This window comes from Varroa destructor, unplaced genomic scaffold (genome assembly GCF_002443255.2).
Source record: "Varroa destructor unplaced genomic scaffold, Vdes_3.0 BEIS01000004.1, whole genome shotgun sequence".
Classification (NCBI taxonomy): domain Eukaryota; kingdom Metazoa; phylum Arthropoda; class Arachnida; order Mesostigmata; family Varroidae; genus Varroa; species Varroa destructor.
Window position 1 is genome coordinate 41,418,960 of NW_019211457.1, and position 12,214 is coordinate 41,431,173.

General features: G+C 39.5%; 2 protein-coding genes across 14 annotated transcripts; one reads left to right on the forward strand and one right to left on the reverse strand.

Moving 5' to 3' along the window:
* Positions 1–2,943: 2,943 nt before the first annotated feature.
* Positions 2,944–6,813, forward strand: LOC111249189 (uncharacterized). Of its 13 annotated transcripts, none has more exons than XM_086988255.1 (5): positions 3,115–3,389; positions 5,442–5,645; positions 5,903–6,031; positions 6,195–6,403; positions 6,716–6,813. In XM_086988255.1, the coding sequence occupies exons 2-4, from the start codon at positions 5,472–5,474 to the stop codon at positions 6,369–6,371; spliced, it is 480 nt and encodes a 159-aa protein (XP_086844381.1). In that variant the 5' UTR covers positions 3,115–3,389; positions 5,442–5,471; the 3' UTR covers positions 6,372–6,403; positions 6,716–6,813. The 13 variants fall into 13 exon arrangements, 4 of the variants coding, with proteins under 4 accessions (XP_086844381.1, XP_086844384.1, XP_086844383.1 ...); XM_086988258.1 differs by having other exon boundaries at positions 6,304–6,403; XM_086988257.1 differs by lacking the exon at positions 3,115–3,389 and adding an exon at positions 3,678–4,431.
* Positions 6,814–10,017: 3,204 nt separating this feature from the next.
* Positions 10,018–11,900, reverse strand: EMC6 (ER membrane protein complex subunit 6). The gene is made up of 2 exons (XM_086988259.1): positions 11,543–11,900; positions 10,018–10,858 (listed from the first exon to the last, which is right to left on the reverse strand). The coding sequence occupies exons 1-2, from the start codon at positions 11,660–11,662 to the stop codon at positions 10,634–10,636; spliced, it is 345 nt and encodes a 114-aa protein (XP_086844385.1). The 5' UTR covers positions 11,663–11,900; the 3' UTR covers positions 10,018–10,633.
* Between the last annotated feature and the right edge of the window lie 314 nt (positions 11,901–12,214).

Here is a 12,214-nt window from a genome sequence, read left to right on the forward strand (position 1 = left end):
AACCACAACGTAAACAAAATTAAGCAGGAGGAATACAAGACGAAACCTATTAAAGAGACGCAGTAATTTATGTCTTATCTCAACAATACTTGACTCGATAAAACTGGGGTGAGGTCGTTAAAAAATGGGTTTCTTTGTTACGTCAGACTACTCCCAAACGACAAAGCATTTTCTTTTTCATGGTTGTTATGACATAGTGTAGATCATACCACGCTGTATTGCAGGACCTATTAAAGTCCGGCAATCAAAACGTTTTAAAGTCATCAAAATATTCAGTTATGATCACGCGGTGATCGGCTTGTAAATAATAATTATATCTGGAAAAAGGCACTTCATTATCCATAGTACTATAGCATGGGAAACTTTGAGCGTCGCTTAACTTAGAAGTAATCCGACTTTTTGATTAACCTAACCTGGCTTAGATATTTAAAAATTAAAAGAAAAATATATTCTATCAACGAAAAAAACTTTTGAAATGATGTTCCCGAGAATCTCTGTTCTCACATAACTAGTAATATACACTTGCACTGGCGATAACGACGAGGTATCTTAGAAAATAGAGAATTTCGTCAAAAGACACTTTATGATCAAATTATTTATTGTTCCGCTTCCTATCCCAATATTCATTTCACAACATTACCTTGCTAGTCGTTTGAATCCGCGTTAATTTCGAAAGGCCAACAAACGCAATAATTTTACAGGATATACGATGAACGCCTCGAATGGTTCGCATTGGACACGTACTTATATACAAAAACAAATGTAACCGTACAGAACTGTATACTATTCATGCAAAAATCAGCTCGCGCAAAACTTGGCCACGTGCCGCTCTGGATAATGTAAAACATGATTATAACAATGTAGATGATCGTCAATACAACGAGAGCTTGGTATACACCCTCTGCTCCCTATGGTTAAACGACTATTACTTCGTTTATTATTAACGGTTGAACTGAAAACCTTCATGGTGATATTTTTCCTGATAAGATTCAATACGTTCATATTATACGTGTGTTAGCTAGCGATAACCATCTGTGGTACTATCTTAATTGTCTACTTTCCTTCATAATTTTTTTTACCTCTTTGAACTCTCGTAAAACCCGCAGCTGTTCTGCTATTACGAATTGTGTAGGGATATTCGTAGCTATACCAAACCTCAAGTAAATTTCGCTATGGTTTAAACGACAATGAGTTTCCATCAGCTCACGATAAAACATCAGATCAAAGATAGGCTTAATATCGTTTTCTATGTTCCAGATAAGACAAAATGGACAGCAGATATCATATCCCTCTTTTTCTAATTGTGTTACAGGGTCCATGATTTTTACTGATCCCAATAAAGCCATATTAACCTGTTGGACACGACATCGCTCAAGTCCAAGTACGTAGAAGCCTCCGAGTCTAAATCTCCACTCGGTAGTAGATGAGATGAACTGTTCGATAGCGCTCGCGTAATCAATACTCGTAAATTTTAGCAGTACTGACAATAGATTGTTTATGAAAAACTGTTTCAGCGAGGAACCGGATACCTGCTTTAAAATGTAGCCGTTAAATTCACCTTCAAGTGGAAAATCTATGACATCGATACACGAGCTCATAAACACCAACGGATCAAGATTAACGCTATCTATTTGCGTTATCGATTTGTCCAATAGAACATGCCGAGGGGTGTTCTGCATGTCGCAAAATGATGTTGATGGTTTGGCAGGTCCCTGAAATTTTTCAGGTTTCCGTTTCTTGGAGCGCGATGCTATAACGCTCTCAAAGTTTGAGTTAATTGCGCGTTTCAGCTGTACTGTAGACGAATTATAAATGCTGAAAAGCTGTGCTGGAGTTTCGGTCGAAACAGAAGTTTCAGAGACGCTTGGTACGGGAGTATGTGACGGGACAATGTCCGCGGATGCGAAAATTTTCTTAAAAATATTATTGACTTCAAGGATATTGTTGGTGATTTTGCTGTTCCGCTTGAGTTGAACGCACTGGCTGCTATGGTGTGCTGACGCTAGGCCTCCTAACTGATTCTGGCCGGGAATAACGCTCTTATGATTAATGTTTATGTTTATTTCGAATTCGCAGCATTGGCCTTGATCCTTCCGTTTAGGATTGAAGTGACGTTGCTGTGGATGTAACAATTCAAACTGTTCTGCCTGCACAGCCTGTAGGTGATTAACGATAGCAGTCGATTGGGTGGCACTGTTCTCGTAAAACGTCGACGTGATTGACCCGCTCTGAATGGCTAAAACTCGTTTCGATTTTTGCGCTCCATCAAATTCGACCAAAAAAACATTATGCGGGTAAAATTCGGACATTCGCTGAATCGATGGCGAAGACTGAGCTCTTGGTGCCGCGAGGGCCACCGTTTGAATCGGATTACTCACAAATTTTCCGTCCGGCGGCAGAATACTGCGATCACAAAAGTGTTCCCTTATTTTTGTGAGTTGACGAGCAGCTCCACCTGGTGAAGGAAAACGAAACTCTCTTTGAAGAGTATTTTCGCAACCCTGATGAGTAGCGCTGTCGCTGCTATTAAAAGATGGCGTTTCAGCGTCACCTGTTTTGGAACAATTTAATTTAGGCATTTTAGCAGTGCTTTTTTTTTACTTTACACGATCAGGATAAGCTCATCGTGTGACTCATGCCCCTTTCTCAGTATATCAAGACATTCAACAGCTTTTACACCAACGCAACAGGAAGTAGGTCAAAGTGGTGACGCCTGGCCGCATCCTACGTCTTACGCCTCCTGTCGTCAAACGTCAGACAGGCCGTCACCTGCTGCTTCAAAACTTTCATACATGACACCAATCACATGGATTGCCGACAGCACGTAGAGACACAGCGCTGCTCTTTACACATTTCGTTGTCAAAAGTTCACGAATCATCGGATAAATGTTGTCATAAGGGAATTCCGTTATGGCTGGCGACAGTAGAACGAGCAGCATAGACCTAACGGTTTGGGTAACTCTCAGCTGAGCTCCGTCGATACGAGTACGTTACCCAGTGGGCAACATCTGAACTAGCACGATAGCCATGGATGGCTTCACTATATGTGACTGATCGAATTAACAACTTGCGCCCTATGTAGTGGTAAGTTAAACGGGTAGTGGTATCATGTGCCGATGGGCACTGCTTAGACGGACGTGCGAAGACTAAGCGTTTGTACGCAATCTCAGGCGAACGTGTTCGATCGTGCAGCACGGCCCGCTGTAATTTAGAGCAGACAGTTATTTGCAGGTAGTCGAATGCATAGCTGACTATTATCCGTTCTCGCCATGATGAAGTGCATCTACGAGAGCGTCCAATTCAACAAGGCATATAGTGACAGTAGAAACGGACTAAGATTACATGCTATTCAATAGTGCCGCGTTTCACTAATCGGATACTGCGTTGGTGTAAGACAAACTTTGAAAGTTAACGTTCAAGTTGCCTTTAGTGAAGTCTCGACAGTTAATGAGCTATGATTTGAACCCTTACATGTATGTGGTTTACCAAGGCTGATCAACTCTGCTCCATAGGGAAATCGTCTTGACGAGCTGCTGCCACTGTTTGGCGATAGTCTTTGCGAACATGGCAAATCAGTTAAAGGAACTGATTTGTTTACCGTTTTCCATTTTACGTTTCCATATTCCATTGGGCTATCGAATACACATTGTGAGCCGCTAACTAGCAATTTACCGTTTGTTATAGAACCCTCATCCCTATAGGCGAATAGGGTTTAATCCTAACGTATGCCGAACAATCTTTTTGGGACAAGGTCGTAAGTTCCGGGAGGGTTACAGCGATTTAGTCGATACAAGATGTCGTATGCCGCGTAAGAGACTACTCGTTATTACTGAACGATAGAATAGCTCTTGTCGGCAAGTGCCCAAAACGCAACAAAAGGGTGCAAGGATCTATTACTAAACCATTTATAGCCGTCGCTCATTTCTAAGGTGTTCATATATAGACACCAGTAGCAGACGTACGTCAAAACTGGTTTCTTCGGTCGCACTAAACAAGCAATCGTATGGCATTGCACAGTCGCTGAGTCGTAACTTGTTGACATAGGGACATTTGATCGTGGCATACATGGACAATACACCGATACGTAAAGATGTTCAATTTTGCACAGCTCATAGCTATTTGTGCTATTTCTCGATGCTGATTTTCACTCTTTTCTGTGTAAAATAAAGGCTATCTGGTCTTGCTCGCACGGTCTTTATCGATTGACGTGCCACAGTTAACTTTGACATTTTCAAGCAGAGAGCTAGCAGCCAGCGCGAAACTGGCATTTCGGTTGCATTTCTTAAGTATAATTAAATTATTATGTCTCCAAGAATTCTATAAGTACATCTAGTTTTCTTCGGTTCTACCACTAACTCGTCAAGCGATCTATATTTTCCACCGGAGAAGATATTCAGCTAAAAAATCACGCTTTCGTATCACGTTTCTAATGTAGGTTTGACAAAAATATTTCGACCGACCGTGATGACATTAACGTAGTGTTTTTTTAGTTACAAAATGCATATAACCTGTGATAAACCTGCAGAAAAAATGTGCAATACGTACAACGTCGATGCGATTGACACGCATTCGCCCGAAGAAACTGGCCACCGCTACCTTATTTCACTTCATCGATAATGAAGTTGCTTCACTACATAGCCTGTCATCTGTAGAATTTTCAAGTGCTACTACAACTCGGCTGGAACACGTAGTACAATTTTGGCATAGTATGTTTTATGATTACTCTGATCAGCTTGTACAGCCTGAATGCTCGGTGGTTAAGCGGAGTGAATCTCGTCCGAAGATACTAGCTCTGCAGTAAAAGGGCAGGCTTCGATATCTGTTTCGATGCGTTCAACTTTCAATTATGTATTCAGTTCAGGAGTCGTCTAGGCGAGAGACTGTGTTCTACGATTGTGGTTGCGTACCGCGGCTCACACAAGGGATTATTTTTCGCGAATTTTTTGCTAATTAAGCGTTATGCTAAAATCTTTAATGGGATTTATTTTTTTTTTTGGATTTTTTGGAATTGGAAATTAATATTTCCAATTAGGCGGGGAAAATGTCATGCCTAACGGAGATAAGCTGGTGTGCAATCAAGAATGCAAACAAGTTAGACCTGCATTTTTATTAAGTAGACTCTCTGATCAATACAATACCCCGCGCCCAACGCTAAGTTTTAACTATAAAAGATACTTGTTGGCTGTCGGCAAACAAGTAACGAACTGGTATAGCTTAAAATAGCTGGTATTATGCTTAAAGAAATTATAGCTCCCTACAGGACAGTTTGGTGCGCCCCCTCTATACTCAAAAATAGCTTATTTAGCGTATTGTTTATCCGGGCTGAAACCAGCGATGGTTAGATGCGCGCGAAGAGCGACTCTTTCTCGAGCCATTGTGACAAGAGCACTATTTAGGTTTTTATTATTTGAAAACTAACTCCTAGTTACGGCCTTGTATAGTATCCAAAAACAGGACATCGACAAAGCCGAATGGAATCCAGGAAGTTTTCGCTGACTAGCAATGAAAGGCGATTAACTGCACAAACTAGATTCTTTGTAGATGAAGAGCTTGCAAAACTATCGCCAGTCCTGTCCCGCATGATCTGTATGCCATCCGACCGACCTCTACAATTGAAAAGCGTAGACGCGACAACTCTTGCATTAGTAAGCCGAAAAAAAAGCTAATTCCTGGTTATTGTAAATTTCCATCCGCCCCTGCCCCCGTCGTTCGCTATCTAGGAGAAAGATTTTCTTTTATTTGATGCATTGCTATTACGGTTATGGTTTTCATAGGCTTCTAATAATCAACCTTGTGTTTCATGTAAGTATGGTTTTCCTTTTTAAATTTAGCCAGGGCTATGACCGGTTCATTCAAGCAAATGCACAATATAAGGTGTTCCCTCTTCATATATGTTTCTCAGATTAGAGAATGGTTAGAACATCATCGTTCTCAGAAGTCTAGGCCCGATGGGAAGCTACCCCGAGACAACTGGGATTATTGGTTCATCTCAGAGGTGGCAGCGGGCGATTTGCTCCACGAACTTATAATGGTAAGCAAAAATAAAATTATTGTATGATATAAATTTGGGGCAAAGCTACAAAAAAACGGAAGACACGCAACACATTTACTAAATTAGTATGTAATGAAGAAAGTATTTCGTTTGCACTTGATTTAATCAACTTTACTCGCCCGTGGCACTGAGACTTTTAAAGGCAGCTCATCATCTGAGAATAAACGACCTCGTTGAATTAGCCTCTGAGGCGTTTGCCAAGACTCTTGACGCATCGCCTGAAGGACTTCGGATGAAATTTAACGTTGCAGATGACTTTACGGTGGCGGAGAGACAAGCGCTTATCAAAGAGCTCGGATATTGTCTCAAGAAGGTGTAATAGGTGTTATCCCATTGTACCACTAAAATCAGGTGCGTGTGTCAGATTGTTTGGAAGAACTGTTGTAAATCTCTTGGCAAATTTCTTATTACACTTATCTAATTTATAGTTTGGACTCTCTAATTAGAGTCTCTGATTGCTTCATGTAGTCGCCGACTGGTAAGAACAAATTATAATGCATTTAGCCGTTAATCCCTGAAAAAATCATAATAAACAATATATTTGGGCTGTTAGTGGTAACTGGGCGTAATGGTGGCACATCTGATTTTATTAATATTTAATAATATTAATTATTTGATTAGATGCTAGTTTCTAGCATTCTGCTGTTTGCTTTCTGTGCACAGGTTTCGTGAGACTTCCAATAAAAGTGACAAATACGAAAAAAACGTATCATCGAGGAGATAAATACGTGAAATAATAAAAATCGATACCCTTTCTGAAATTAACTTGTTTTCATATGTTTCTATCAAATTTTTGTACTGTATAAACTTTATGCATCACACTTACAAATTTGTGATAGGGGGTTGCCTGAAACCACAAAAACTGATAGACTCTTAACATCTTATAATAAAGCTATACTATATAATTCCTTGATCTAGATCCTTCGTCCTATATATGGTGGCACAACTTATGCGGACGTACGCGCGTAATTTTGCATTATAATCCCGATATGGTATGTCTTCGATGGTAAGGCTTCGATGCGACTGCGTCGCTCATCAACAAAATTTGTGACTGTTCGCTGATTACAAGAATCTACTTCATTCGACTTCAGTATGACTATATTAAATTCCCACATTAGATTACCAGCAGTAAGACATCTCCATAAAACAATATTTACATATTATTATACGGTTTTTTTTACCGAAAGGGAAAAAATAGTTTTTTTTTTTTTTTAATTTTAAGTCCCAATAGTTGGTGGTGAAAACGTATATATCCAATATATGCTTCAATGTCAGTTACCATAATATGTATCCTGTACCACACAGCGTACCTAGAAACATAATGAGGTGATTCGCTGATTTACGATAACATCACGAAGTTGATGACCCTAGGCACGCGAGACTTCCATGGACCAAGTGTGCGTATTCGTCGTTAACTTAGGTTCATTCAACAATAGCTTCAACAAAAAAGGTATGGCCCACAAGTATCCTCAGAGGAGGTAGAAAAATATCAAGTAAGGTCTGCTTTGTTGAGTCACCGTTTGCCCGTATTAAAGCCATTCCAATCTCTTTGACGTTATCCCTCAGACCTAGTATATCAAGAAGGTTATTGGCTGCGAGTGATCCGCATGTTTGTATACATTAGCCATCCGCAGAGTGCCGGTTAGAGATAATTTTCGCAGATTCGACCTTCCTGAGAAGGGCTAAATGTCTAGCTTCTGCAAAACTTTTCAACCATCGCTTGGATATCTTCCGCTTGAAGTTACCAGATGCTTGCGATTGATCTGCGGACGGCAAAACAAATTTTCTCCGTAATTATCATGGGGATCCGTTGAAGTATCAATTCTTTTAGCTTCGAAACCGCCACTTGATTCAGTAGGATATCTTCAACGGGTTGATAAAATTCTATCAGATTCACAGCTGATTTACTGCTGCGTTGTTCCGGCATTATGTTTTCTATATTAAGTATTAATGCTTGCTCTATCTCAGCTTTCTACGTTGACTGACGTGCAGGTACGTTCAAGTATTTGTACGGTCAGTTAGTCCGTTAACAAAGAATAGTACCAAAATGATACGATGAATAATCGATCCTGCATCCTTTTTTGCGAAGTAAGATCCTCAGGGTCGTCTCTGTAATGATTAAAGTAATGACTTGAGGCATTCATCATAAGGAGGCTATCCCAGTATTTTTTTGTAGCACGTGTTCAACAGGTAGCGAGCCTCGGCTATTGCATAGTCAAAAACTGACCTACATACAAACAGTTGGCAGCGCATGTAAGCCACAACAAAAGATGCCGGTAGGCGTACGTACATCGATGACTTGCAAGCGCGCCGTTTACGGTGTTAACGGGAGGCCGCATTATTTCAAGCGAGTAGGCAAGAGCCGTCGCCTTTTGCCCGATTTACGTTGCGTATAGAAAGTACGGCCGTAAGGTGTACGTCACAGATGCTACACGACGCTGTTGCGAACTTGTAAAAATGAAACTGGCCCACCTAAGTACAAGGTATCTGGTTTGCTATCTAATTAAATGCAGAGATTATGTATATCGTGTTTTAAATTGATTTATGGTTCGGATCGCCCGTTGTGCGTCCCAATTGGCCAAAAAGCTCTTTAACCTTAGTCTCATTCAAAAAAATGTAAGCTAGGTAAACTAAATGTAAGTTTATAGAAGCTATGATTGAGCTGCATATAAGTTTTCTTTTTGCAAAAAAATCTCTTGTATTGAAAATTGGGCAATATAATAAAATTGGGATAGTCTTATTCGCGAGTACAACAAGCTATGTGCCATCTGAAAATATGATGATTAATTATATAATATGCATATCCGCCAGCGTCGACGGCTGAGTGAACGACCCATTTCTTAGACGATCTTACTGAATTATCTAAAGTTAACCGAGTTTGCCATGGCCCTGCCGAAGCTTTTTGCTAGCAAAGGCAGATTCACTTTCTTTTTATTTTTCTATAGAAACAAAACGACACCTAGAATTTTCGCTTCTTTGTCGGTGCTCATATCAGCTTTTATTACTGAAACGTTGATAAACGCTAAAATTGTCGCCAGCAATTAGTAGGCATGGGCTGAATGTTTTTTTCTGTTTACTGGTATATCTATGCTTCAATGCTGTTTATTCAATGTTTCCTGTAATATCATAACTTGCAGCATAGACAGATATTGATACATAGATGCGCAGAAAATATTATTGAAATGGCAGTCTTGTAGTGTCAAGTTATTTACATTTCATATTAAATGTGGCCTATAATCAGGATTTGTTTAACAGATCTTATTGTCCGTTGTAAGAGTATTTGCGCTAGAACAGGTTTTAGCCGTTACAAAATAACAGAGGCGGCCATATATTTTAGTCGGAGTTGAATCAGAATGAACATAGCAATAGCAACGATCACTGCTGGCAATCCGTATGATATCTTCATCGTTTGCTCTTCCCGGTCAGTTCACTGTTAAAAGCACAGTATATACTTGAATTGTTGGTTTACCAGTGTGCAGAAGAATTGGAAGTTTAAAGGTACTATATATCGATTTATTCATCAGGTTAGATGTTACGTTCCTAACCTGACGAAGGCAATTCACTTCGACTCGTATGTGTATATATAAGTTTCACTTTATGGAAACTTTAGCCAGCTCTTGCTGATTTGATCAGCAGGCGACGTAGCATACTGGACCCATGTACCCGACAAAATGTCGCTGATCTGCAGGAAATATTTGAAATGCAATGTGCCTATCAGCCCATTTGCAACGGTTGTCAAAGCCGCATAATCTATATCGATTTTATTAAACAAAATAAAATAAAAAATTACATTAAATGTAATAAATCGATCTGGAAAAATTGAGCCTTTTTTTCCACATATTGTATCTTCAATTTAATGTGTCTTGTTCCCTTTGATAGCCCCGTGTATAATTAAATGAGGAAGGTCACTGATAGTTGTTATTACTGTGATAATATAGCTATTCAAGTGACGAAAGACAAAAAGCTTGTATGTAAATAACAGATTATTTATTGGCATCGAAAAATACTATTTTAAAGTTATAATAGAGGCACCGAAAATTAAGGGGTTCACAAAAGAAATAACGCTGCAGCTAAGGAAAACGCTCAGATAGCGCTCACTTTGGAATTATATAAATTCATATTTTTATTACAATTCCATCTATATATATATATATATATATATATAGACGGTTATAGATATATATATATATATATATATATATATATATATATAGTCGTCTTTGTTAATAAACCTGAGTGAATGATTGGTCTCCCCTCACCGAAAACCGCCAATTCGAGATTATCGAGTGTGGGTCAGTAACGCAGAACCAGAGGATATGTGTCTCTGGGACACGCAGTTCATACCAGTTGCTTCTCTTGTTTATATATATATAAACAATATCGATCTGTGACGATACGCCTTGTCCGTGTGATAAACATCTGAAGGAGGGCGTTATGACTCGAAAACGACTAAGGTAAGACACGCCGAGTTTATCCACGTGTAATATTGTGGTAGCGATGAGCTGCTTAAATGCAACGGAGCGATATCCACGAACAACAGCCAATGATCGTTTATACACGGTACGTAGCGGTCTAACCTCATTAGTATACGTGGACCATGCCATAACTAAATGTCCAGAACAGAATGTACGTGAAGAGGCCATTGAAAAGACCGTGCGTGAAGAAAGTAGCACGCGAGCGCAGGAACGTCTCCCATGTAGTCAACGTACTGACGACAAGCATCGCCCAGAGAACAACAGCTACAACGAAGTAAAATAGAAAGCCGTACAACGAGGTAAGACCCATTATCCCAGCCGAACAGCCACTCTGAAAAACCAAAACAATGTAGGATGCAATTTGCGCTTTATGTAAACTCCATTGTAGAAAATGGCAACTACACTTGTAATTGGGAATAATTATTGCTGAGCTTGCTGACTACATGCCTTCCATAACTATATGCGTCAGTCGGGTACAAATTTACTAGATTAACGTGAACAATAGACAATTTTTCTAATAAAATTTCTCACAGACATTGTGCGTTGGCGTATATATGCGCTAATAACTAAAAGAAAATATGTATTCGTAGCATAGAAATAACTTCAAATGGATTAGTGGGATTTATGTCGAGTACCCACTTAAGCATAAAAAACTAATCAGACCATTGAAGTGCAACAGAAGCATCCTAAGTAAGCAACCTTTTATCGATCTGATGTGGTTCCATCCCAGCTACTAGAATAATGTATAACTTTTTTCAACAATCTGAAACGAATAAACTACCTGAGCCGTCTAAGCTTGTTATTGTCCTTTGCTTTCATCTGCGGCCCGGCCTAGAGCGCCATGTCTTTTTCTCGACTCAGTTTTCTATTTAGTTGATAGCTGCTGTTGATTCTCGCCTTCATAATGCCAACCAACAATAGAATCGTCAATATCGGCTGATCGTTTGACATCGACCAGCATAATATATCTCCATGAATTTTCGTGCATATAAATCATTCTAATTAAAATACTCACCAATACAGAAACAGATGTTCGAATATATTCGAGGACCGCTCCATTATGACGCATTGCTGATTCGCTAAATGCGACGATTTCGCCATTTTTTTCTTTACTTTTCCGAATTTTCCCACTCATCGCTTAATTAGATTCACTACAATAATCACCGCACCAGCCAAGTCTACGTCAAAGTGATTGGGCAAAGTGATACACTCGTTAAGCAGACTCGCTGCAAACGGGACAAAGAATACGTTTCCTCTATACGCAAACAATGTGGAATCGTTCAATTAGCGCTTTAGGCTTTCTGTTATGAGCCGTCTTCTAATAGGCCGCCTGCTACGTCAACCGATGCCCAAACATTTGTTTACAACTCAGAAGAAATGGCGACCTCTGCAAAATATTTACAAATAAGTAGCTTAACTCAATCGGAATGTACCGAAAACTTAGTATTTTCAAGCATTATCGTTTACCACTTGTCTGTAGCATACTTTTACTGTGCTTTATGGATGCAATCGATAGATAAATGATTGCCGCTTATCTCACTCGTATTTGTTCGGTGTAGCAATGAGGCGAATCGCTTGTTAATTTAAACTGGCCCGCCAGCTCGACGTCAATCTATATCTGCTTTTTGTGCCTAATACAACGTTGTGGAGTGATATATTGCTATTATGTTCTTATATCAGCAATTAT

Coding starts and splice junctions, on each gene's coding strand:
- LOC111249189 (XM_086988255.1), top strand. CDS start 5,472: ATGGAATCCAGGAAGTTTTCGCTGACTAGCAATGAAAGGCGATTAACT. Junction 5,646..5,902: donor ACGCGACAACTCTTGCATTA/GTAAGCCGAAAA, acceptor TATGTTTCTCAG/ATTAGAGAATGGTTAGAACA. Junction 6,032..6,194: donor TGCTCCACGAACTTATAATG/GTAAGCAAAAAT, acceptor AGACTTTTAAAG/GCAGCTCATCATCTGAGAAT.
- EMC6 (XM_086988259.1), bottom strand. CDS start 11,662: ATGAGTGGGAAAATTCGGAAAAGTAAAGAAAAAAATGGCGAAATCGTC. Junction 10,859..11,542: donor GAACATCTGTTTCTGTATTG/GTGAGTATTTTA, acceptor TTGGTTTTTCAG/AGTGGCTGTTCGGCTGGGAT.